This window comes from Ahaetulla prasina, chromosome 3, assembly GCF_028640845.1.
Source record: "Ahaetulla prasina isolate Xishuangbanna chromosome 3, ASM2864084v1, whole genome shotgun sequence".
Lineage (NCBI taxonomy): Eukaryota > Metazoa > Chordata > Lepidosauria > Squamata > Colubridae > Ahaetulla > Ahaetulla prasina.
The window spans coordinates 120,962,850-120,990,325 of NC_080541.1; the positions used below are offsets into that span (position 1 = coordinate 120,962,850).

At 37.2% G+C, this 27,476-nt stretch overlaps 3 protein-coding genes across 6 annotated transcripts in view; all 3 read left to right on the top strand.

Moving 5' to 3' along the window:
* The window catches only part of RABGAP1L (RAB GTPase activating protein 1 like), a 188,049-nt gene that overhangs the window by 31,553 nt on the left and 129,020 nt on the right, over positions 1-27,476 (top strand). For all 4 annotated transcript variants that reach the window (XR_009154646.1, XM_058178630.1, XM_058178632.1 and 1 more), the window contains exons 10-12: positions 5,090-5,234; positions 5,627-5,720; positions 7,017-7,167. Coding sequence is in view for 3 of the 4 variants with exons in the window: in XM_058178630.1 (XP_058034613.1) it covers positions 5,090-5,234; positions 5,627-5,720; positions 7,017-7,167 (390 nt within the window). In the remaining variant the exon portion in view is untranslated. The remainder of the gene's footprint in view (positions 1-5,089; positions 5,235-5,626; positions 5,721-7,016; positions 7,168-27,476) is intronic.
* On the top strand, positions 21,240-23,134 carry GPR52 (G protein-coupled receptor 52). Its single transcript, XM_058178639.1, has one exon. It carries the CDS (start codon positions 21,871-21,873, stop codon positions 22,954-22,956), a length of 1,086 nt encoding a protein of 361 aa, XP_058034622.1. The 5' UTR covers positions 21,240-21,870; the 3' UTR covers positions 22,957-23,134.
* LOC131194082 (G-protein coupled receptor 52-like) lies at positions 23,550-25,558 on the top strand. The gene is made up of 2 exons (XM_058174685.1): positions 23,550-23,641; positions 23,736-25,558. Exons 1-2 carry the CDS (start codon positions 23,550-23,552, stop codon positions 24,673-24,675), a joined length of 1,032 nt encoding a protein of 343 aa, XP_058030668.1. The 3' UTR covers positions 24,676-25,558.

Here is a 27,476-nt window from a genome sequence, read left to right on the forward strand (position 1 = left end):
CTATTGCTATTTGATTGCATTACTACACCTGCAGAGTCAGAAACACACCCCATGGAATGTCAGCACTCCCCATGCCCCCATCCCCAGGAATAAATTGCACTGTACTCAATGAGACCTGAACCTGTTTGAATAATGGCAACTAGACAAATTTCAATTTTTTAATGACTCCAACATATGTCTTTGTGATGTTATTTGTTTGTTTGTTATTCATTTATCATTTGTATTTGTTTATTGTCCTTGTTACAGTAAGAGAGATAAGTTGCGAACAGGTTAATGGACACGTATTTGAAAGTTTTGTTAAAATTAACATTTGTTCTTCAGTATTCTGCTTCCAATCTGTAAGAGAAAAAGAGAATGCTACATAAGTCACGAACATTTTCCCCCATCCTTCTGGGCAGCTTTCTTAGCCCCATGCTGCATGCCATCTTAATTAACATAACTTAAATTTACAAACTTGGTTTTCTATTTATCAAAGCTGACCATTTGAAAAGGAATTACAATGAGATTCTTGAGGCATTAATTTCTATACTCATTATTTTTTTCTGTGTGTTTATTTTTTACTTCATGGAATACATTTTATTGTGTATGAAGACTTTTCATTTTAGCATTTTGTATATGGACTGGGAGATTGATTGTTTGGAAAGCAGCAGTAGGGAAGAGACTTTTTGTTCCTAAGAATAGCTGCAATAAATCTCTGGTAGGTTACTCTGCTGCTTTAGGGGTGACATGATTTGTTTGCTTTGAAAGATTCAAGAGAACCAGTTTCATCAAATCCCCCTTTTTTACTGGTGAGGCTATACTCTACAAATTATATTACTGAAAGGAAATTCTGTTTCTTGTGTCAAGAGTAAGTGCAGCATACTGTTCTTTTTATTAATGCAGTTATTTATAGCTTTTTTGATGCCACCTTGATACTTTACCATATCTGAAAAATAGCTCCTTTTATCAGATTCTGAAAGAGTTTCAAGGACTGAATGATCCTTTAAAACCTACACATCTGAGAACATTTCAACCTTTTTATTTCTAGACTGAGTGATAACATTTATAGGCTGTATTCTTATGAAAATAAATGCTAAACTATAGAATCTTAGTTTGAAAATTTGTGTATGTTTTAATAGGAAATTTTGGGTCTTTAACAATGTTCATTCAGAAGAGTTGCTAATTTTATTTAATAATTTAAATGAAATAATTCAGTGTCTTAAGAAAACAGTCTAGCATAACAAAATTCTGACAGCTTTTAAATAAAACAAATGGTGATGGTAAAGTTAATTTTTAAAATTATTTTTCCATCTATATCCTATCTTTTTATTCAGACATTCATATTCTATTACACCTGAGACATAGCAGAAGAAAAAAAATATTTATTTTTAATACAAGGATTTAAGAAAGTTTTTAGGATTCCTTGTAAATATGATAAAACTGCATATTCAAATGCATGACTTTTAAAAAAGGGTCAGTCCTGAGTGGGAGACAAAATGAACATTACTGCTTTTATGGCTAGACTTGCGCCACAAATGGGACAGAGGAAATCCATTTGTGTTTGCTCTATAGGATTTCTTGTTATGATACCCTTCATAACAATATCTTTCTGGGATTTATGGATGATTAGGAAAGTGATTTGAGCTCTTTTTGCCTTATTTGATTGAATGTTCCTGGAAGGGAATACAGGTAGTCCTCGACTTACAACAGTTCATTTAGTGACCATTCAAAGTTACAACGGCAGTGAAAAAAGTGATTTATGACCATTTATCACACTTCCATTGCAGCATCCTCATGGTTATGTGATCAAAATTCAGATGCTTTACAGCTGGTTCGTATTTATGACGGTTGCAGTGTCTCAGGGTCATGTGATCATCTTTTGCGACCTTCTGACAAGCAAAGTCAGTGGGGAAGCCTGTTTAACCATGTTAGTAAGTGAATCAACTACAGTGATTCACTTAACAAGTGTGGCAAGAAAGGTCATAGAATTGGGCAAAATTCACTTAACAAATACGTTGTTTAGTAACAGAAATTTTGAGCTCAATTGTGGGACTACCTGTAGTTAGAGAATGGATGTGGATAAGCCAAGGCTTAGTCCTAATAGACATTATAGGTAACTACTGTAATTAAATCCACTTAAAATAAATTCAGTCCAGTTTATTTTTTTGCCTTGGTCTGCTTCACACCCTCCTTTAGGCTTACTTTCTTCCATTTATTTTATTTATTTATTAGTTTGTCAAACATGTACAAGGTATGAATATGAACCTGGACATGAAAGAAGGAAATGAATACAAATAAATGGGGACAGTAGGATTTAGGATTTAGTATCTTATTGTCCTCATCATTAAAACCTTTAAAGGTTTAGAAGTTTTTCAGGTCTGTAAATTAACATAACAGGGCAATAGGATAGTGGAGAAAGTTGGCTGATATAGGAATAAAGAAAAACAGGCTATTACATAATAGCTAAATAGGGTAATTTCTTTGTACAGTTTATCTGTATTCCTCCCCCAATCCATATTTATTTATTTATTTATTTATTTTATTAGATTTTTATACCGCCCTTCTCCCGAAGGACTCAGGGCGGTGTACAGCCAGAAGATAAAACCCACAATATACACAAATTAAAACAGAAATTAAAATGAGCATATTACAAAAGTGGCCGACATTTAAAAGTTTAAAACCCTAAAATTAATAAATTAATAAATAACCCCAGTTAAAATTTACTAAAACTTTTAAGCCATTAGCATATCCCGGTTTGAAAATTATTTCTAACTGCCTCTCTGAAAGGGGGAGGTAGTCCCAGGTTTGAACAATGAATCTCTCTAAGACATGTTCTATCTTCTGTCTTCTATCCTTCTATCTTCAGTTCCCACATGTCTTCTCTTAGTTCCCTTCTCCTGCTGCTGCATAAGATGCCAGGAGTCTTGTCCTCCTTTGATTGGCAATTTCACCTCCTAGCCCTTCCATATCCTCAATCCCTCTGGCAGTTAAGCACCTGTCCTCAAAAAGATTGTGTCCTTGGGCTGTTCTCTCACATTTTGCTGCTTGTTCACTAGATTTCTCATGAAGCTAAACTCCACCCCACCCCCAACCAGGTTTTATTAGTGCATGATTGGATCCATCTCAAAAATGTAAAATGTCCTCAGTTGAAAGACTTGACTTTATATTACTCACGATGGTAGGTCCTGGTGCCAGAAGAGGGTTTTGGCTCAAGAAAACTTTTTCAGATGTGGCAAGTAAGGATTTGAGTCTTTCTTGCTGGGTCTGCAGTCAAGGGTTTTGTTTGTTTGTTTCACTTGTTTGTATGCTACCCACTCAGTAACAGATCAACAGAATTAAAGCAGCAAATATACTATTAATATGAAAATTTAGCAATAGCATGTTAAATTTTTAATTACAACAATGAAAGAGTCTTTGAGTATATAAGGACCCTGTAAGCATGACTGAGGCTTGTCCACGATAAAAATTCTGTCCCTGAGAAAATATAGCAGCTTAGTTAAACTCCTCAGATGAGAGAAAAATAGGTGAAACTTCTTTTCAATTCAGAATTCAATATATTCTGTTACAGGTATAACAATTCAAAATTTGGTAACTGGATGCAACATTTTATACTCAGGGTTTTTGAAACAGTAATTTTAGTGTTGAAAAAAAAGTTTGACAGAAATAACATTCTGTTTAAGCCTGTTAGCTTTCCAGCAAGACAGGTCCAACCAATGAGGGTTCAAAATGCTTTTACCTTAAAGAAAAAAATTTTTATAAGTGGAAGTAAAATGAATGGCATAGTGATCTGGGATTATGGCAATAAAAAAAATCTGGATATGTTTATAAGGCTAGAGAAAGCAAACTGCATCAAAGTTGTAATAGAATAGAATTCTTTGTTGGCCAAGTGTGATTGGACACACAGGAATTTGTCTTGGTGCATACGCTCTTGGAGTACATAAAATAAAATATATATTTATCAAGAATCATAAGACACAACACTTAATGATAGTCATAGGGAAACAGTCAATATAAATCTTAAGGATACCAGTAACAAGATTACAGTCATAAGTGGGAGGAGATGGGTGATAGGAACGATGAGAAGATTAATAGTAATGCAGACTTAGTAACTAGTTTGACAGTGTTGAGGAAATTTATTTATTTATTTATTTGTTTGTTTATATTTCTATACCGCCCTTCTCCCGAAGGACTCAGGGCGGTTTGCAGCCATATTAAAACAATTTGTACAAACACTAAAATAATTTAAAATGAAATATTTAAATTTAAGCTGACTCCTTAAAACCCATTTAAAATTCCCAATTAAAACTATCAGGCCAGTCCTGCACGATGATACAGCCATGTTTTCAGCTCGCGTTGGAAAGTCCGGAGATCAGGGAGTTGGCGAATGCCTGGTGGTAATTCGTTCCATAGGGTTGGGGCCCCCACAGAGAAGGCCCTCCCCTTGGGGGTCGCCAGCTGACATTGTCTAGCCGACGGTACCCCGAGGAGGCCCACTCTGTGGGAGCGCACTGGTCACTGGGAGGCGTCGGTCGCAGCAGGTGGTCCCGTAAATAGCCAGGTCCCATGCCATGAAGCACTTTAAAGGTGGTAACCAGTACCTTGAATTGCACCCGGAAGCCAGTGCAGCCTCCGCAGGAGTGGTGTTATATGGGAGCCTCAATTGCTCCCTTTATCACCCGCGCGGCTGCATTCTGGACCAGCTGAAGTGTCCGGGTGCTCTTCAAGGGGAGCCCCATGTAGAGAGCATTACAGTAGTCCAGACGGGAGGTGACAAGGGCATGGGTGACCGTGCATAGGGCATCTCGGTCTAAGAAGGGACGCAACTGGCGAATCAGGCGAACCTGATAAAAAGCTCCTCTGGCGACGGCCGTCGTTTGATCTTCCAACAACAGCTGTGCATCCAGAAGAATGCCCAGATTTTTGTATTTTTAGCATATCAAATTTTAAATTAGCTACAGTGTTAGCAAACAACAATAATGACTTAAGGAAGTAAAACCAATAGAATTTGTTTTATCCATTAGTTTTTTTCATTCTTATACAGGAAATGAACAATAATTTTAGTATCTAGAGTTGCTTAGGCTAAATTATGTTTTTTGTCATTTGTATTTAGTGTGAAGGGAAAGGCAGTATAAATGCTGGAGATGCAATCTATGAAGTCTTGAGTCTACATTGCAATTCTGAAAGAGAGGAAGAAGCAGTTAGTCCATTAAGCTTTGCTGATCAAATTTCTTTGCAAGAGGATGATGCTGAAGAGGGTGAGAGTAAAATGAATTTATATACATTGGTTCCATAATAATGGGATAAGGTTATTAGAGTTATGGATATCTTAAAATCATGAACTGATATTGTTCTATTCCCCCGCCTCCCCGGACATGGATGCTGAAGTCTCCCAGTCTAGCATCTTTTTTTTTTTTTTACATTTATATCCTGCCCTTCTCCGAAGACTCAGGGTGGCTTACAGTGTATAAGGCATCTGGAGGGACTATACCCATTTGGGAATTAGGTCAAGCTTCTTGAGTAAAGATGCTGCTGAGCAGCAGGATGGCAATATATCGCCAGTATACCTAACTTATTCCTAACTCCTAACTTCAAATAAAGGCTATATTGTGACATTGATCAATATTGTTGCTCCTGATCTCTCTTGCAGGAAGCGATAATGAACTCTCAAGTGGTACTGGTGATGTCTCCAAAGATTGCCCAGAGAAGATACTGTATTCTTGGGGAGAATTATTGGGACGATGGTAAGAGTTAATGAGGAAATTTTTTAAAACTAACTTTTAAAAGAAACTTTCAGAACTGCAGAGCAGGGAAAAAATTAATAAGCTTTCTTTTAGAAGTATTTAACTCAAATATGCAGATTCTCAGTTTTAGCGTTGAAAGCTGTTTGTGGCATCCGTCCTATTTTCACCAAACTGTAATTTTAAAAGTCAAAATGGAAAATTATCATATCAATAGAGGGTAATATTATTAATTATTTAATGAAATAGTATGTAATTCTAGTGAAATGTAAATTAAATTACTTTGTTCTGGCCTTGCCTATTTGAGGGAGTATAATCTAGTTTTGTGTTGTGGTTAAGACATCATGCTATAAACTGGGGGATCTGCCTTAGGCATGAAACCAACTGGGTGATCTTGGGCCAGTCATTTTCTTTCAACCCTAGGAAGGAGGAAATGGCAAATCACAAAAATTTTGTCACGAAAACTGCAGGGAGTGAAAAATGGACATGACTTAATGGAAGAAAATATATCTAAAATATCTATGCAATTGTCTGGAGTGCATGCTTTTTTTTTTTTTTGTATTTTTATTAGGCTAGATTTCATTGAAAAGAAAACCATTTGCTATTGATACAGTGGGAGCAGTCACTCATTAAATCATTTTGTGTTAGCCACAGAGTTGCCTGCAACCAGTCTTCCCTTCAGTGGGTCCTCTTCAGGTGTCTAATGGACCCTGTTGAGTTTCAGAGAAAAATTTTACTTTTCCTGCAATTCTTAGGTACAATTCAGCCAAGTCCTTGTCATTACCTAGAGTGAAGGGACAGCCATGGCTTTGAATTGGATCACAGGTACAACTGGAGAACTTGCTTGCTTTCTGAGAAATTTGAGGAGATGAAACAACAGAAAAGATGTTTAAAATGGTGCTGGAGAAAGCAAATGTTGAATCTAATTGTGCATGGATAAGAGCCTTTGTTAGGGTGACCTTGTGGAAATAAAAGCAGCAAAATGTAATCGTTTTTCCACTGTCATGGTGTCCACAGATAATTGTCCCATGGCCTTGCTTAGGTTAACTCCAGTCTTCAATTATTAGGCTTGCAGCTCCAGAAGGATCTGGAGGAAATGGATCCCTTGGGTTTCAGGCTGGGATATAGTATTGAGATGGTATGGATTATACTTAAATATGACCTTAGCAAGATCAAAATGGTGATAAAGCATCCTTCCTAGTCCTCCGTATTTTTTTTAGCAGTCTCAATATCACATATAGAAATATAAGAAACAAAGAAAAAAATTGAACTGGAAAAAATTGTCTTTATTTTATCTAGGCATAATAATCTGGACATGCGACCAAAAGGTCTATCTTCATTGGTGAAAAGGGGTGTACCAGAAGCTTTGAGAGCTGAAGTATGGCAGTTACTAGCAGGATGTCATGATAATCAAGCGATGTTGGATAAATATAGAATTCTTATCACAAAGGTCAGTGTCTTGTTTTCTTTAAAACATTTTGGCTATATATTTTAAAGCAGTGATTTTGTTTTTTATTTGTACAGATTTGGCATACTTTGCTGTCTGCTATGAGCCTTTCATTGAGGAATGGCACTTCTCTGAATGTATGTTTAAAGTTGCATGATTAACTCTATACTATAGTACTATAGTATAGTAGTACTCTATACTATATACCAAATCTTTCATTTTTCTAGTTTTAAATATTACACATTATTTAAGAGAATATTTGAGTAGTTAGGGTGGCTATGGCCTCTGTAACCTTATATTCATATGAAATATTTGAGATATTGCCCATTTCAGTGTTATCTGCTGGCCTGTTTGGACTGATAGGATGGGTGTATTTTGAGTTCCTCATTTTTCAAGATGGATGCCTTCTCATTGTGGTTCTTGTCCTTTGAAGTGGGCTTCCTCTTGAAATCTGGGTAGCTCCCTTCTTAATGGCATTCTGGAGGCCTTACATATTTACCTCTTGTCCTCCTAGGCTTTGGGCAAGAATGGATGAAGCTCCTGCCAGGAGTATGATTTCTGCTTTATATGTTGTCTGGGTTTGCCATCAGTTTACTGGTTCATGTAGATTGTTATTTTTATATTATATTGTTAGCCACTGAGAAGCAGTCTGCAGCCTGGTGATGTTTTATAGCTCTAATGCAGTTTGATTCATCTTACCTGTTTGGAGAGCAGAGTACATAATAAATACTAGAATGAAGCTTAGCATGTAATAGAAAAAACTTCAAGAATTCCATAGTGATTCAGTTAAAATTTACTTATTTAGTGCCATGATGTTTGTAATATTATGTAATATTCAAGACTTATATAAGGGTTGTGCTGACCAGAAGATTTTACTAAAAAATAGTAATCTGAGTTTTTTTAAAGATGAGTTATAGATAGTACATTTGAGGGTGGCTGACATTTAGTTCTGCTTTTGGTTTCTTTTAATGTTACCGTTGCTTAACAACTTCCTACCTTCCTTCCTTTTAGTAAGCCAGTTTCTATAACAGTAACGTTCAATTTATGAATGTGACTGTCATTTTTGTCTTACTAAAAAAACCCACTTCCCATTAGGTTTTGTGGGTGTTTAAATATAATGTCTTCAATTGAACATTGTAAATTAAACTTACTTACATTTCACTGAAATGAATGTGTTTTTCATTAATGATATAATTGTGTCTTAGTTCCAAACTGGCATGTGAACATTAATGAATATATTCAGAAGGATTATATAATAGAAATAGAATTGTTATATAACAATAAGATAGAATTCTAATTGTTTTGTCTTTTGGCAACCAACCTGCCGTGCTTTTCTGTCAGTTCTTCCTTGTTTTTCCTAACATGAAGATCAATTGAACAAGCCAGGAAACTCCATTTATGATTTGCTTAATATTACATGTGAATTGACTTTGTAATGATGATGGTGATGATGTTATTCATTCAGTTGTGTCTGACTCTTGACAATTCTATGGGATGGGTCTCTCCACATCTTCCGATCTTGCACTATTTCTTCGAGTTGTTCTGTGCTCTGGCTGGTGTCAACTTTGATGGTGTTCTGCCACCATGTTCTTTGACGGCCTTGTTTCCTTTTACCACAGTCTCTTCTAAACATAATTGCTTTCTCGAGTGAATTCTCCTGAATGACATGTGAGTGAGTGAAATGGCTTATTCCTTTCTTAACAAGCTAGAGCTATAAGTAGATGAAGTTTATTTTTTATCATTCGAACTTGCTTGAGCACTATAAATCAAAACTAGATAGAATACTGTCATATCAAAATTGACCCATTACACAAATTTTTGCTGAAAAATTGAAAATGGAAGCAAAACCATATTTTTTTGTGAACTGTTTTTAATAACATATTTTAATGATGCAATTGAATATAGTACATTTGCTAGTAATTTAATAAATTAGTAATCTGAGTTTTTAAAGATGAGTTATAGATAGTACATTTGAGGGTGGCTGACATTTAGTTCTGCTTTTGGTTTCTTTTAATGTTACCGTTGCTTAACAACTTCCTACCTTCCTTCCTTTTAGTAAGCCAGTTTCTATAACAGTAACGTTCAATTTATGAATGTGACTGTCATTTTTGTCTTACTAAAAACCCACTTCCCATTAGGTTTTGTGGGTGTTTAAATATAATGTCTTCAATTGAACATTGTAAAATTAAACTTACTTACATTTCACTGAAATGAATGTGTTTTTCATTAATGATATAATTGTGTCTTAGTTCCAAACTGGCATGTGAACATTAATGAATATATTCAGAAGGATTATATAATAGAAATAGAATTGTTATATAACAATAAGATAGAATTCTAATTGTTTTGTCTTTTGGCAACCAACCTGCCGTGCTTTTCTGTCAGTTCTTCCTTGTTTTTCCTAACATGAAGATCAATTGAACAAGCCAGGAAACTCCATTTATGATTTGCTTAATATTACATGTGAATTGACTTTGTAATGATGATGGTGATGATGTTATTCATTCAGTTGTGTCTGACTCTTGACAATTCTATGGGATGGGTCTCTCCACATCTTCCGATCTTGCACTATTTCTTCGAGTTGTTCTGTGCTCTGGCTGGTGTCAACTTTGATGGTGTTCTGCCACCATGTTCTTTGACGGCCTTGTTTCCTTTTACCACAGTCTCTTCTAAACATAATTGCTTTCTCGAGTGAATTCTCCTGAATGACATGTGAGTGAGTGAAATGGCTTATTCCTTTCTTAACAAGCTAGAGCTATAAGTAGATGAAGTTTATTTTTTATCATTCGAACTTGCTTGAGCACTGTAAATCAAAACTAGATAGAATACTGTCATATCAAAATTGACCCATTACACAAATTTTTGCTGAAAAATTGAAAATGGAAGCAAAACCATATTTTTTTGTGAACTGTTTTTAATAACATATTTTAATGATGCAATTGAATATAGTACATTTGCTAGTAATTTAATAAATTAGTAATAGGTTTATTAGTAAGCAGTTTGGTGTGAGAATGGTGAGGCATAGAAAAATAATACAAACTGGTTTTCATATATTGTAAAATTACTATAAGATGGCTTTTCTTTATTATGTCTTCAAGATAAACATATCAAATTCCTCCTGGTCCTATTCCATGTGCATGGACTTTGTGCCTATCACAAGCTGTAGTGGCACAGTGGTTAGAATGCAGTATTGCAGGCTAATTCTGCTGACTGCTGATTGCCAGCAGTTCGGCAATTTGAGTCTCATCAGCTCAAAGTTGACTCATACTTCCGTCCTTCTGAGATCAGTAAAATGAGGACCCAGATTGTTGGGGTTGCTCTGTAAACCACTTAGAGAGGGCTGTAAAGTTTTATGAAGTGGCATATAAGTCTAAATGCTATTGCTATTGCTATCACCATCATTATCGCCCTTATCTATATTCTAGTTTATCAGTACCAATATCCTTGGATTGCAGTACCCAGAATTGAGATATATTTTTCATGCAAAGTCTGACAAAATCAAGCTGGGTGGTACAGTTTCTTTATATAAAGTGGACACTTTTTCAACGAAGCCATAACTATATGTCCCTTGTTTATTACGTGGAAGTAGTGTATGTGACGCAAGTATAGATTTAATGAACTTTAGCTTCCTTAGAGGATATATTACATACCATCCTAGAGCTTGCAATTTCTATCCTTTTTTTCATTTAATATGGTAGCTCACTGGAGCCGGAAAGTGGAAGGACTTTCGTTGTGTTATATTGAACCCTGCTGCCTACTAGGAATTCAGAGCCAGCATTCGGCAATTACTATCTTCAGATAACAACCCAGAATTTCTGGCTTTTTTCTGAGTTTCTGTGCTTTGAAACATAGATTGTAGTTCATGAGGTAAAATGTGAACATATTTTTGATGTTTGTTCTATTCAGTCTTCCCCCCCCCCCTATATTCTATATTCTTTGTACAATTTAAAGCTGCTGCTCAAAATCCAGCAGTGTTAGAAATGTGCCATTGATTTCCTCCCCCCTTCCACTGCCACATCATTGCATGAACTTTCCTGCTGTTCCTATAATAAAGCCCTCCCTTCATCTTTTAAAAGAATTGCTAACAAATTGTAATTTTCCTTGCCTCCTTTTAAATTTTCTAAATGTTTAATTTTTATATTCTGTTTTTATATTTTAATATTTTACTGTAGACCTCCAGAATCCCACCCAAGTAAAATATGTGGTTCAATATATATATATGTATATACACATATATACACATACATATAATAATAATAATAATAATAATAATAATAATAATAATAATAATAATAATAATAATAATAATAATAATAATAATAATAATAATAATAATGTTTTAATTTGTATATCGCCCTTCTCCCGAAGGACTCAGGGCGGTGAACAGGCAAATAAAATACAAACAGAAACATACACCATAATTAAAACAACCCTTAAGAAACTGATTCAAATTAGCCAAAAAATGTAAAATAACCTTACACCCCATAAAAATTACAGAATTTAAGACCCACAATTAAAATTTAAAATTTAGAATTTAAAATCAAGCCAGTCCAGCCAAACGGAATAAATAAGTTTTAAGTTCGCGGCGAAAGGTCCCGAGGTCAGGTAGTTGTCGAAACCCGGGGGGGAAGCTCGTTCCACAGGGTAGGAGCCCCCACAGAGAAGGCCCTCCCCCTGGGGGCCTCCAGTCGACATTGTTTGGCTGACGGCACCCTGAGGAGTCCCTCTCTGTGGGAACGCACTGGACGCTGGGAGATAGAGGCCGGCAGTAGACGGTCCCGTAAGTAGCCCGGTCCTAAGCCATGGAGCGTTTTAAAGATGGTAACCTATATATATATACACACATACTATATATACACACTATATATACACACATGCATATAAACATACATATAGATATGTATGTATGTATATATGCCCCATTTTTGGCCTCTGCGCATCGCGTTTTTGGCTGTTTCCAGGCGGTGGGGATCGCCACTGCTGCCAATCCACACAGCCAAAAACGCGATGCGCAGAGCCATAAATGGGGCATGCGGAGCCTGAAAACATGATGTATGGAGGACGAAAACAACATGCGTAGGTGTTGATCGCTGACAATGTTCTGTGGTGATCCCCGCAGCCTGGAATGGGTCTAAAATGAGGTGTGCGGAGGCTGTAAACATAATGTGTGGAGGCCGAAAACAGCCGAAGGGTAGGGGCCGGTGAGTGAGTGGGGCTTCAGCAACAATCTTTTAGTGGGGGGGAAACTGTGTCTTATACTCTGAAAAATACAGTGTGTGTGTGTGTGTGTGTGTGTGTGTGTGTGTGTGTGTGTGTGTATAGTATATAATTGGTAATGTACAGTAGAATCTATTTGTAGAATAGAATTTATTAAACACTACAAATCTAGCTATATTATCCTAGGCTGTTAAAAAATATTTAAAAAATACAGTTGGGAGCTGTATAACTCTGTTGGTCAATATATAGTAAACATGAATATTGTGTACTTTATCCTGGGAACAACAAAAGCATGAAAAAAACATTTCAGGTTGCGAGTTCTCCCCAGAAAAAAGCTAATATATTCTATAACGAGTTCAAAGTAAAGATTTTCATCACATTCATTTTAAACAATATGGGTATTTCTTGAATGCTCTCTGCTATAATTTCTATGTTTTCTAGAATGTTCATGATGTACATTATAATTAAAATATTAACCGACTAGTTAATATAGTAACATGGTAGTGCTTGCCCACTCACCTGACTCTGCTTAGCTGCCTGCGTACGCTCCTGACCCATGCAGTTGATGCAGTCCTTCTGTCCCAGGCTCCCATTAGGTTAAAATGTGAACTAAGATAATTTCCCATTCATGTTTCACACAGTTGATGAATTAATAAATTATGAATAGACAAAAATTTTGGTATTTGCTAAGTGTCTAGAATCCTCACGTGGTAATGAAATGGACATAAAATTGAACAAGCTAAAATTTTCAGATACCTCAGAATTGGCCCTTGGGTCCCAGGGAGGAGAAATGCACATAGTTCAGAATGCTGAAAAATCCGTCTCACAATTTTTTTTTTTACAGAATAAAAGATCCTTATATAATCTGGCCTTCCTAAAGTTATTTATAGCTAAAGCATGTAGTCATCTCTTGTATGGTGCATAACATGGCCCAGATGACAACTATTCAAAATTGGAAATTGTGCAATCAAATTATTAAGAAATGTGCTCCAGATATGATCCCATGCTCTCTAATGCTCTCCATTTCAGGAGAGCAATGGAGAATGAAAATCAACTTGAAAATCCAGCTAATCATCTTTATGTATTGACTGAATCAACATTTTCCCTCATAGGATTGATTCCCCCCCTTGTAAGATTAGAAGATAATATAAATGGCGTATCTTCTAGACCAGAGGCCCCCAACCTCTCATTAGTCGGCTGTGATCTGTTTGCAACTGGGTGTGGAAATGCCGGGTGAGCTCACACGCACATTCTCACTTGCACAAGCAGCAGATGAGCGCATGCACATTTGCTCCTTCTGCATGACCGGTGGGCTCACATGCACGCCACTTGCACAAATGGATCTGTGTGCATATACCCGCTTGCTGGCCATGTGCAAGAGGAACCATCCCTGTCCCCTCGCCAGTCCCCAAAGGCAGAAAGGTTGGGGAATTCTGTTCTAGACAAATTTGTTGTGGCTCCACCCCCCCGGGCCTGGCCCCCTGCCAGAGAGTAACTCAGAGAGTGAGGGGGAAGGGCTGTCAGGGCTCCCTTCTGCAGGGCCGACTTCCCTGGCTCAGCTCCAGGAGCCAGAGGCAGGCCAGGTGGAAGAGGTGACACCTCCATCTCTTGTATCTCCCCCTGCCCAGGAAACACTTCCAGACCCAGCTGAGTTCAATCAGTCCTGGTTAGATCCCAGGTTTCATAGACAAGAGAGGCGGGAGCAACAGAAGCAGGGATGGGGCAGGCCTAGAAAGTGCTGAGTCACACCTCACAGGGTATAAAAGCAGGAGGGGCTGCTATACTGCTTCGTGACGAACAAATCCAATTGCCTGGAGAGAACTTGAGCTGAAGTGCTGTTTATTCCTGACTTCCTGGTTGACACACCGGCATCAAGAAAGATAACAGAAAAACCTTGGCAGACGCTTGCTGGGTTACTGCCAGAGCTGATAGCTGCCGTGGACTCAATTGCTGGCTAATTGAGTCATTTCTCATGCCTCCCGGACTGAGGTGGGGGGTACTGTTGTGTCTTGCCCGCTCTCACAGCAGCCGGGGCCTTCTTATCTGCTCCCGAACACGGAGGAATGTATGCCTCCCGGCCCCAGTCCTGGCTCCATGCCCAGACAAGCTGAAGAGGAGGGGGCACCTCCCGGTCCCAGCCCTGGCTCCATGCCCAAGCAGGCTGCAGAGGAGGGAGCACCCCCCGGCCCCAGCCCTGGCTCCATGCCCAGGCAAACGGAGCAGCTAGACCCCTCCCCCTCCTCCACAGCATGTGAGCCTGAGGAAAGTTTATTTCCAACAGCTGCTGATTGGAGTGACCCTCGCATCAGAAGACTGGATAGGCGGAGGCAACAGAAGGAAGGGAGGGGCAGGCCTTAATGAGTGCTGAGTCATGGGGCCACACCCTATGGCCTATATAAAGGATCTGCTTTCTGGCAGTCTCTGAGTCAGGCAAAGTCGAACTTATCTTGCTGAAGTCACTTTCTGGTCTCCTGCCTGCTCTGAGGACTTTGCTAGGACTTTGGGCAGAGCTGCAGAGGCAAGCCTGATTCGGATTTCCCTGACCCGGCCGTCAGCGGAGGAGTGGGACATGACAGGTACAGAACAAATTGTACAGGTAATTCTTGACCTATATCAGCTGTTTAATGATCATTAGAAGTTACAACACATTTCAAAAAAGTTATTTATGACCCGTCCTTGAAATTACAACTTGCACTCCATCACACGACTGCTTTCATGTCTGGTTAGAGCATTCCACAGCCATGTGACTGAGATGTGAGTTCTTTTACATATTTCTGTCATAAAAAACAATTGTTCTGTCCCCTCCCGACCTCAGCCACACGAGCTGGCTAAACGAGCCAGTAATTGAGTTCACAGCTGCTATCAGTCCTGGCAGGGAATCTGCAGCTGCCTGCCAAAGTCTCCCTTTTACATTGGGATTGCCAGGCAACCAGGAAGTCAGCAGTCCAGGGGGAATGTTCAGCTCAATTCTTCATGAGTCAAAGAGTTCAGCTTGCTTCTCCCCGAGTCAAATAGTTCAGCTCAATTTTTGCTTGTCATGGAGCAGAAGAACAGCCAGGGCTGCTTTTATACTCTGTGGGGTGTGGCTTCATGACTCAGCACTTCCTAGTCCTGCTCCACCCCTGCTTCTGTTGTTCCCGCCTCTCCTGCCTACAAAACCTAGGGTCCAGCCAGGCCTGATTGCCATCAGCCGGGTCTGGAGGCGTGGCCTGGGGGGGAAGAGCCAGGGGACGGAGGCCTCGTTATCTCCTCCACCTGGCCTGCCTCTGGCTCCTGGAGCTGAGCCAGGGAAGCCAGTGCTCCAGAGGTAAGTCCTGATGGCCTTTCCCTCTCACTTTCCGAGTCACTTTCTGGCAGGGGGCCAGGCTCGGGGGGCGCAGACACAACAATCATAAAATAGAGTGCAATCACATGGTGCCTCAAATTATAACTGCAATGACTTCTGACCAAAATTCTGGACTCCATTGTGGTTGTAAGTCGAGGACAATATATTTTCATGCCTTTTTGCAAGAGTCTTTCCTCCCTTAGGATATGAACAAGCCAAAAGAATTCTGACACAACTTGTTCTGGAAATGGAAATCAACAAGACTAGCCCCTCCTACCCAGGAGCATTTTTTCTGGTCTTATATTTTCTGACTGGCAAGATACCATTTTCAAAAAATGAAAATAAATAATTGCACACTGAGATATACTTTAACTTACATCTTTGTTACAGTAGTTGTGTAATGAAGCTTCGTCAGATGCATGGAATATTGTCCTGTGAAATATATGAACATTCCCTTTCTTTACGGTGGAGCATCAAGGCGGGTAATGTGGTGCGCATAATACGACATAGTAATGTAGTGCAGCCTATATATTAATCAATTTTTAAATCTTTAAAGTGCCAGAAGTCTTTATTGTTGCTGAATTGTACAATAACACCCCCTATATTACATATAATAAGTAATATGTCATCAAGCTAGACAATATGCTCCTTTACAAGTCTCAAATTGATTTGTACCATCAAATGATCATAAGATATAAGATGGTTCATTCCTTAAAACACTTCTTTGTTACAAGGAATTCAGCAATTTAGAATTTCTTTTTACTGTACCCTAACTAAATACAACCCCCCCCCCAATAAGAATACACAACATTATAAAAGAAAAAAGGAACAAAAAGGGCATATATTCAGAATCATGTATACATACATAAATTTGTATAATAAACCTTTTAATGAAAGGATGCCATAATTCGTTACAATAATCCATAGCTTATCTATATCTATATATGAGCTGTGGTGGCGCAGTTGTTAGAATGCAGTGTTGCAGGCTACTTCTGCTGCCTGCCGGCTGCCTGCAGTTTGGCAGTTCAAGTCTCACCAGGCTCAAGGTTGACTCAGCCTTCCATCCTTCCAAGGTTGGTAAAATGAGGACCCAGATTATTAAGGGCAATATGCTGACTCTGTAAACTAGTTAGAAGGGTTATAAAGCACTGAAGTGGTATATAAGTTTAAGTGCTATTGCTATATTGATCAATTCTGGAGACTAATTGGAGCTGCATGTTTTTCTTTCTAATGCTGAGTGACATATCTTAACTGTAAGTAAAGTACAGAATATCTATTTTGTTTATCCAGATGCCAATTCCCATGAGATAGGATAAACTTTAAAATAGTATAAACATCTGAATATATCAAATCTCAAAGTTGAGTTAATGCAGGTAGTACAGGTAACATCGTTCCTAAATGGAATAGTTGTTGGACACTGTAGAAAGATGCTTAAATAAATTATTAATTGCACTGCTTCCTCAACATAAATATTTATACAGGCCTTTTTTTATATAAATGCAGTGATGTCATTACTTGTTGAAAAAGATGTAATCTCTAATCTGCCTGTTCTCTAGGGTTATGTGTAGTGAGGATTTCTAAAGGGTACAAAAGGCATTTTTCATTTTTAGCATCAAGTTTAAGTAAATATATGTTGCTAAACTTTCATTCCAGAGTTGTAGTTGAATTATAGTAATCAGTAATACCGCTGTCTATCAAAATACCCTAAAATATTACAAAGTGTCAATATATATCGTGGGATTATGTTTTCAGCGTACAGACCCTAAACATTAAATATTATTTGAGGATGCTAGCTCAAGGGGAAAAACCTAAAATCAAGTCTTATGCTTTGTTAATTGAATTCCTTTGAAACTTACTGACCATATAATAAAGCTACACATTTCATAAATTAAACTAGGTTAAAATAAACAAATCTTAAAATATAATATAATAATAATTATATAATAATAATAATAATAATAATTATAAAAATAATACGTGATAAAAAGGTAGATAACTGAGGCTATACCGTTTTCAAGCAAAATGAATAAACTTTGGAATGCCTAGTGGAAAAACACTATATAACACGTTTTCCAGACCATGAGAGTGTTCCTTTAAACAGGGTATCTTCCTGGAAAGTCTGGTCTAGATCAAAGGATTTTCTCTAAATATTGCATGTGAAGTTTTTTTGTCTAAGGTGGAAGATAGATGAGACTGAGGATGATGAAAGTGATAACAAAGTATGTGACACAAAAGCATACAATATATAGACTTACAGATATGATTCAAAGTGTCGATAGTCATCTGCATAGCATGTGTCCTGGATCTTCGAGGAACTACCTGTCCCTATTGCTTCTGCCCGCGCTATCAGGTCTGTTGGGGAGGACATGCTCTGGGTCCCTTCAACCCAACAATACCACCCTGTTGGATCTAGAAATCATGCCTTCATTATGGCAGCACCTGCCTGTGGAACAGCATTCTTCCCTGGAGATGCAGATGACCCTGGCCATGTTAACCTTTGATAAGGCTTTAAAGATCTGTTTTTTCCCAGATATTTGGGCTGGATGGTTAGGTGAGTGGTTGACGTGTTTTTCCAGTTTGAGACATATTGTATACCTTAGATGTCAGGGACATGTTATTTTAATCCTGGTTTGTTGTTGGGAGTCACTGTTGTAAGATGGTTAGCCTTAATAATTGTTTAAAAATAGAAATAAAATAAATGTAGTATTTGGAACAGCAATTCACTCATATTTAGCCTATTTATAATAGAAATAGAATAGAATAGAATAGAATAGAATAGAATAGAATAGAATAGAATAGAATAGAATTTATTGGCCAAGTGTGATTGGACACACAAGGAATTCGTTTTGGTGCATATGCTCTCAGTGTACATAAAAGAAAAAGAAAAAAAATACCTTCATCAAAGGTACAACATTTACAACACAAATGATGGTCATAGGTTGCAATTTAACCCTTAATGATAGCAACAAAAAGTTACAGTCATACAGTCATAAGTGGAAAGAGATTGGTGATGAAAACGATGAGAAGATTAATAGTAGTGTAGATTTAGTAAATAGTTTGACAGTGTTGAGGGAATTATTTGTTTAGCAGAGTGATGGCCTTCGGGAAAAAACTGTTCTTGTGTCTAGTTGTTCTGGTGTGCAATGCTCTATAGCGTCGTTTTGATGGTAGGAGTTGAAACAGCTTATGTCCAGGATGTGAGGGATCTGTAAATATTTTCACAGCCCTCTTCTTGATTCGTGCAGTATACAGGTCCTCAATGGAAGGCAGGTTGGTAGCAATTATTTTTTCTGCAGTTCTAATTATCCTCTGAAGTCTGCGTCTTTCTTGTTGGGTTGCAGAACCAAACCAGACAGTTATAGAGGTGCAAATGACAGACTCAATAATTCCTCTGTAGAACTGGATCAGCAGCTCCTTGGGCAGTTTGAGCTTACTGAGTTGACGCAGAAAGAACATTCTTTGTTGTCCTTTTTTGATGATGTTTTTGATGTTAATTGTCCATTTTATATCTTGCAATATGATAGAACCTAGAAATTTGAAGGGTTAAAATGCTAAGTATTCCAGTAGAAGATGTTAGCAATCTAATAATGGCAAACAATACAGTTATTTAACATCAGAGCATTTTCTTTCAATAAAAAAACAAATCCTGCATTTGGTATAATTTTAGGATCTTTAATGATGCAATTTCTAGGCTATTACACTGATAGCAATTTTATAGTGCTATTAAGATTCTATAGATTTGGGTAATATGTAGTAATCTAAGTTTGCAATGTAGCATGCGTTGAGAATTTGATTAGTGTCATTATTTACCATGTGCATTCATGGAAATAAATGAATGGGTGTTTTTATAGTACATTTTACATTTTCGCTTTTGTTATAATGACCCAAATTTGAAATGTCAGTTGACTACAGGAATTTTTTTTTACCTTTTTTGTGAAGTTAATAATTAATAGACAATTCTTGTCAGTAAGAATTAAATTACTTTGACTTACTAACTGGTGCTGTTCTGGTATATAGTTCAATAAAAATGGTTTTGGTGATGAAGCATTGTAGTGTTACCCCAATGAATATTTTATGGTTTGTTAATTGGAAGAACGTAGCTGACAAAAATGTCTCTGTTCTTACAGTTTGTAATATATTAATTTGGGTGGTCATTTTCATTATCTTCCCTTGTCATCCTTATTCATGGATTGGATTGCTGTGGAAGGGTATAAGCTAGCATTGTGCCTGGCAACTGTTACCTAGTGACAGCTTCAGCTGTAATAGCCATTGGCTGTGCTTTTGACTGGGACTGAAGGACCGAGTCACCTTCCTGATGGTGAGTTTTTCTGCATCAGCTAAGGATGAAGAGGAGGGGCAGACTTAGGGTGAAAACTGTAATATCATAAGGAAACATGTAAAGAATAGAAAGAGCACTCTTCCGGCAAACAGGATAGCATCTGTACCTCATTTTGAGACAAAAGCTAGTGTATTACCAAATACACTTTCTTACTGCTTCGGGAAGAGAATGCAATCGGTATTAATTTTATAGTAGTTTGGACTGCTTACGGAAGCATATCACAGGCAACATGTTATGGATGGCATTAAAAACAAGGATTTTCAGCACTTCGTGGTGATAAGGAACATGAGGCGTGAAACTTAGAAAAGGATGACTTCTATTCCATTGCTGCAGCAGGAGCAGAGAAAATACTTACTCTCCCTCTCATGAAAGGAATTCCACACCGTGGACTATTAAATAGCACAAGTGTGATTCCAGGACTTTAAAAAGGAAAAAAAAAAAGAGCCCTTCACCTGAGCTTTAATATAAATTTGAAGTTACTTTGGATTTTTATTTTTTTAAGACTGGATGATTTGCTTTTCTTTGGATCTTTAATTAAAAATGCATTTGATTTGTATAGAGATAGATTAGAAAGTAAGACTTCTGCATGTATCGAATGCCTACTTATTAGTGAGTATTGAAAGAACTTTTGTAACCCATGGATGTGTCATTATTGCAAATGTAATGAATATGTTAATGTTTTGCCACATCATACAAGCCTTTTGGAAGCAGATGGTTATTTAATTACTAAAGAAAATACATACACAGCAACTGAGAAAATGAATCCAGAAAATAAATGGAATAATACTGTAACATGACAGCTTTTCTTGTTAAATCAACATTTCATTAGCTTCTCAGAAAAATGTAGATGAGAGTTAATGAGAGCATTGTGTTGAGCATATGAAAAAAAATATGGAGATTGCTATAGAGGTGAGAAGTGACTGGGACAGAGCTATGAACTTCACTATAATGATCCTATATTGCTGCAGTTGTAGCCTTATTTCAGAAGTCAAGGATTTCACTTTGTTTTTCCTGACATTAAATGCAAGACAGTTTTGTGTTCTGTAAGAAGCTTGGATTATCTTGCTGACATTTTCACATTAAGGTCGGCAACGTGTTTCAAACTGAATTGGCTATTGAAACTCTAACACTATGCCAATGTGTGCCTTTTCTTTATTGTATTTTATCTTCTTAACTAAACGGAGAAGATGTAATTCATCAAAGGTATGACAGGAGTCTCCATATATCAGTTACTACTTAACTATATTTCTTAACATATTACCAAAGACTAATGAAGCTAGTTTGCATTCATGTGCTCAGAACAATATCCATACAAATGCAGATTAAGATGATACAAGGAACATATGATCTGAAAACCAAAAGATACGATGTACCAGAATACACATTTTACTGGATTTCTTAGTCATATTGTTCTTAAACATTACTGTTATTTCGTTTCAAAAATGGTATATGGAGCATTTTTTACCATGGCTTCCTTTTTTTAAATGCTTCTCTTCCCCAGGAAAATGTACTTCTAGAATTTTTAACTGCAACATTGTGTACTTCTTTTCCTCCCAACCTGCTATTTTTGTATTTCTGCCTTTCAAAAGTGTAGTTTGAATGATTGGCTTTGTTTAAAAGTGCCTTGTGCTTTGCTGAGAAAGGAAGGAGTACAGGAAGAAGCTGGATAGTGGCCTTTCTGCCTGCTTTCTAGATTTCAGTGCTGACTATTCAGAAGCAATGTTAATATTTACATGGAGAAACTGAGGCACAGAAAAAAATTAGCAGGTGAACAATGGATCGCTAGTAACTGGAATTCTGACTATATTGTCACATAATACAAACTATGAACCAGTTCACATGGACTGAATGGAAGAATCTGAATATGAATGATAGTAATGAGAATGTATCTGAGCATCTATCCTGCCCTTTTGGATTTGGACATTATAATGCCATTGACATTTGCATCCTTGAGACTATTGTTATTATCTTACTAACATTTTTAATTATTACTGGTAACTTAACAGTAATTTTTGTCATCCACTGTGCTCCACTTTTGCATCATTATACCACCAGCTACTTTATTCAGACTATGGCATATGCTGATCTTTTTGTTGGGATTAGTTGCTTAATTCCTACCTTGTCATTGCTTCACTATTCTGTAGGTGTTCATGAGTCCTTAACTTGTCAAATTTTTGTATATGTCATCTCTGTATTGAAAAGTGTTTCTATGGCCTGCCTTGCTTTCATTAGTGTGGATCGCTATCTTGCAATCACAAAACCACTCTCCTATAACCAGTTGGTCACCCCCTGTCGATTGAGGATCTGCATTATTTTGATTTGGCTGTACTCAGGACTTATCTTCCTGCCTTCCTATTTTGGTTGGGGAAAGCCAGGTTATCATGGAGACATTTTTGAATGGTGTGCAGCTTCTTGGCTCACCAACGCCTATTTTACTGGATTTATTGTGTGCTTACTCTATGCTCCAGCTGCCTTTATAATCTGTTTTACATATTTCCACATATTCAAAATTTGCCGGCAGCACACCAAAGAGATAAATGACAGGAGAGCTCGGTTTCCTAGTCATGAAGTAGATACTGCTGCAGAAACTGGACATAGCCCAGATAGCCGCTATGCTATGGTTTTATTTCAGATAACCAGTGTGTTTTATGTGCTCTGGCTGCCCTACATTATATATTTCATGCTAGAGAGCACAAAGGTGTTGGAAAATCCAGCACTCTCTTTTGTAACAACCTGGCTTGCTATTAGCAATAGTTTTTGTAACTGTGTAATATATAGTCTGTCAAATAGTGTTTTTAGGTTGGGACTTTGGAGATTGTCAGAGACAATATGCTCAGTTTGTATATGTAAAAAAGACAGTGTGGTTCGAGAGCCTGTTCCTAGAAAACGGGCTAACTCTTGTTCTATGTAAGGGGGTGGGGGGATGGAAATAGGCAATCTTGTACAATCCGACATATAGGCTTTGTAATATCTGTATGTTGTTAGCCTATAATTTGAAGAAGTAATATTCATTGTAAACACGAATTATATTTTGCAAGAGTAAGAAAACATTGGTGGAAAGGTGATGAGTAGGGGACTAGTAAATGCAAGCAAAGCTTCCAGCAGATTGAATTTAAACCCAGACTATTTTAATAACAAAATTGTCACTTATGAATATGTAAAAAAATTGTGGTAGTAGTATAAGTACTGTATGTTATTTTAAATGCTTATTTGTGGAGGAATACATTTTTCCCCTAATGTTATATATATAGACGAACTAATTTTCTTTTGTTCTTTTGGGGTCTGTGACTCAATTGTTTGGGAACATTTTTGCTGTTCAGTGCAGAGCATGCATTTAGCATGTATATGAAATGGTTTTAAAATGTACATTTTGTATTCTGTATCATGTGGTTTTCCTAAACTATTATTAAATCATTGTTTAACACTGGAATAAATAATTTTTCAATTGACTGTAAAGTCCTTTTTCCCCCCTGAAAAAATCCTATTCAGGTTCTAAAGGCATTAATGCCAAATGCAAGTCAAAGTCTTAGTACTTTGCTATGTAATAGTATGCAAATTCCGAAATTCAGAGAAAAGGCATTTTTATCTAGATTTCTGTAATTAATGTAAGGACATTAAAAATGTTGGACAGGAACCAACTATTAACCAACGATTTCTATAGAACAATTGAGAACACATAATCTCATTTAGTTTCACTAAATCCAGTGTGACTTGTAACTTAACAGTAATTTTTGTCATCCACTGTGCTCCACTTTTGCATCATTATACCACCAGCTACTTTATTCAGACTATGGCATATGCTGATCTTTTTGTTGGGATTAGTTGCTTAATTCCTACCTTGTCATTGCTTCACTATTCTGTAGGTGTTCATGAGTCCTTAACTTGTCAAATTTTTGTATATGTCATCTCTGTATTGAAAAGTGTTTCTATGGCCTGCCTTGCTTTCATTAGTGTGGATCGCTATCTTGCAATCACAAAACCACTCTCCTATAACCAGTTGGTCACCCCCTGTCGATTGAGGATCTGCATTATTTTGATTTGGCTGTACTCAGGACTTATCTTCCTGCCTTCCTATTTTGGTTGGGGAAAGCCAGGTTATCATGGAGACATTTTTGAATGGTGTGCAGCTTCTTGGCTCACCAACGCCTATTTTACTGGATTTATTGTGTGCTTACTCTATGCTCCAGCTGCCTTTATAATCTGTTTTACATATTTCCACATATTCAAAATTTGCCGGCAGCACACCAAAGAGATAAATGACAGGAGAGCTCGGTTTCCTAGTCATGAAGTAGATACTGCTGCAGAAACTGGACATAGCCCAGATAGCCGCTATGCTATGGTTTTATTTCGTATAACCAGTGTGTTTTATGTGCTCTGGCTGCCCTACATTATATATTTCATGCTAGAGAGCACAAAGGTGTTGGAAAATCCAGCACTCTCTTTTGTAACAACCTGGCTTGCTATTAGCAATAGTTTTTGTAACTGTGTAATATATAGTCTGTCAAATAGTGTTTTTAGGTTGGGACTTTGGAGATTGTCAGAGACAATATGCTCAGTTTGTATATGTAAAAAAGACAGTGTGGTTCGAGAGCCTGTTCCTAGAAAACGGGCTAACTCTTGTTCTATGTAAGGGGGTGGGGGGATGGAAATAGGCAATCTTGTACAATCCGACATATAGGCTTTGTAATATCTGTATGTTGTTAGCCTATAATTTGAAGAAGTAATATTCATTGTAAACACGAATTATATTTTGCAAGAGTAAGAAAACATTGGTGGAAAGGTGATGAGTAGGGGACTAGTAAATGCAAGCAAAGCTTCCAGCAGATTGAATTTAAACCCAGACTATTTTAATAACAAAATTGTCACTTATGAATATGTAAAAAAATTGTGGTAGTAGTATAAGTACTGTATGTTATTTTAAAATGCTTATTTGTGGAGGAATACATTTTTCCCCTAATGTTATATATATAGACGAACTAATTTTCTTTTGTTCTTTTGGGGTCTGTGACTCAATTGTTTGGGAACATTTTTGCTGTTCAGTGCAGAGCATGCATTTAGCATGTATATGAAATGGTTTTAAAATGTACATTTTGTATTCTGTATCATGTGGTTTTCCTAAACTATTATTAAATCATTGTTTAACACTGGAATAAATAATTTTTCAATTGACTGTAAAGTCCTTTTTCCCCCCTGAAAAAATCCTATTCAGGTTCTAAAGGCATTAATGCCAAATGCAAGTCAAAGTCTTAGTACTTTGCTATGTAATAGTATGCAAATTCCGAAATTCAGAGAAAAGGCATTTTTATCTAGATTTCTGTAATTAATGTAAGGACATTAAAAATGTTGGACAGGAACCAACTATTAACCAACGATTTCTATAGAACAATTGAGAACACATAATCTCATTTAGTTTCACTAAATCCAGTGTGACTTGTATAGCTTTATTTTGTATAGGGTTTGCTCCAAAAATATTAGTAAACCATATTAAAAATCTTAGCTCAAGTTGTTATTGAGTTTTTACATGTGGCCCACATTTTTAATGTCAGCATTGTAATTGATTATTTTATGACAGTCCATCCTGTGAAAATCTTTCTGTAACCTTTGCAGTAAAGATATATTTGTACTCAGTTGTGCTAATAGTAAAAGAAAAACAAAGTCAGTTTCTTAATTTATACAAGTTTCAGAACTCAATATTTCAGAGAAATCTAGACCAAAGTCTAATATGTACTGAATAAAGCTCTGCATTTTGGTATATTTTCAATAATTTTACAGGATATTTAGAATGAAAATGCATCTATGAATGTGAAATTATATGTCTGAAAGAAATTGGGAGAGAGAATTTGTTCCCACAGAAGACAACTCTCAATATCTTTTTGACAATGGTTTTCCTATTGCCAAAGGAGATTGATTCATGGAGTGGAAATAATATTCATGGGTTTAAATTTACTTAAGATACTTGCTATATTTAAACCTCAGAACTAAAAGATGGCAAGTGATATTTTACTTTAGTTTATCTTTGTGATTTTTATGAGTTGAGAATTGTCTGGAGACTAATTAAATTTTCACTCGAGTGCAATGGCTTCATGTTCAAGTTCAGATATGAAAATATGATGCCTAGAATCTCCAGGTAGAATTAAGTAGAAACCCCCACCCTTATGGGAAATTAACTTGGAATATACTACAGTCAAATTATTAAAATTGTTAATTTGTTATAATATTATAACCTTAATGAAAAAGTAATGTTTTCTTAACTTTTTGGTCTCTTCACATACAACCAAATGTTGGAAAAGAATTGTGTAGAGTTTTAGAACTCTTGTCAGTCTAAGTGCATATCAGCAGGATAACTTTCCCAAAGAGAAGAAAGCAGCATCAAATTTGACACTGTAGAAAGCTCAGCAGGAGGACCAGGTTTGAAAATGGGTGAGTTCCAACTGAAAGCAGTGGGGGGGAAAAAACCTCAGAAAAACCCCTGGTTCATTCAGGGCAGCAGCTTGATATACGGCTAAGTGTCTTAAGCCCTCTTCAGTCACATGACCAAAGTGGAGCGTCTGTTGAAAGATTGGAAAGAATCAGTTAAGACATTCCCTGTAGGATTTCTCCTTAACACAATTTCTACATGATTCCCTTGTTGAGGCATTCATTGAAAAGTGGTGTTTGATCAAGTATCTTCAGCTGTTTGTGCCATCATTGCTTTAATATACCTTTACTGTTCAGTTTTGTTTCTCTCTCTTTATTCTTTTCTAATCCAACAGAACGTTGGAAAGAAAAGCTCAGGACTTTGTCTTTCAGCTGGATATATCTTTGAAAAAAGCACAGAAGCAAATTTGGTCGGGCAGAGGAAGCCTGTAAATGGGATAAAATCCAGCCAGGTGTTACAGAGAAAAATATTCCAGAGGAATACCCACCAATGTAGCCCTGCAAAGAAGATGTTACGTTGCTTGCTATTTCACACAGCTGCAGCTTAAGGGGAGAGCAGAGACACATCATGCATCCCCCATAGATTCAACAGGTTAATTCTTTATCTGAAGGAAAATACAATAGTTATATCTTCTATGGCTACAGGTAGAAAAGAAAGAATTCTTGAAACCATGTTCTGCAGGCTTTGCTAATTTATTAACTCTAGAGCAGGAGTGTCAAACTCGATTTCACTGAGGGCTGCATCAGGTTTGTGTTTGACCTCTGGAGGCTGGAGTGGTAAGTGTGGCCAGCATGACATCACTTGTGTTGGGCACCTGTGGTGGGTCTGCTAGTGAAAATGGGCCCCCAAGCTCTCTTTTCGGCTGCGACGGCCTCCTGCAACCCTCTGCCAGTGAAAATGGAGCTCGGGAGGGCCACACGTAGCCCTTGTGAGCTCCATTTTCTCTGCCAGAGGCACTATGGGCTGGTCCTTCACTATTTCCAGGGCAGCCCTGCAGGCCAGATCTAAGCACC

Coding starts and splice junctions, on each gene's coding strand:
- GPR52 (XM_058178639.1), top strand. CDS start 21,871: ATGAACCAGTTCACATGGACTGAATGGAAGAATCTGAATATGAATGAT.
- LOC131194082 (XM_058174685.1), top strand. CDS start 23,550: ATGCCAAATGCAAGTCAAAGTCTTAGTACTTTGCTATGTAATAGTATG. Junction 23,642..23,735: donor GCATTTTTATCTAGATTTCT/GTAATTAATGTA, acceptor AATCTCATTTAG/TTTCACTAAATCCAGTGTGA.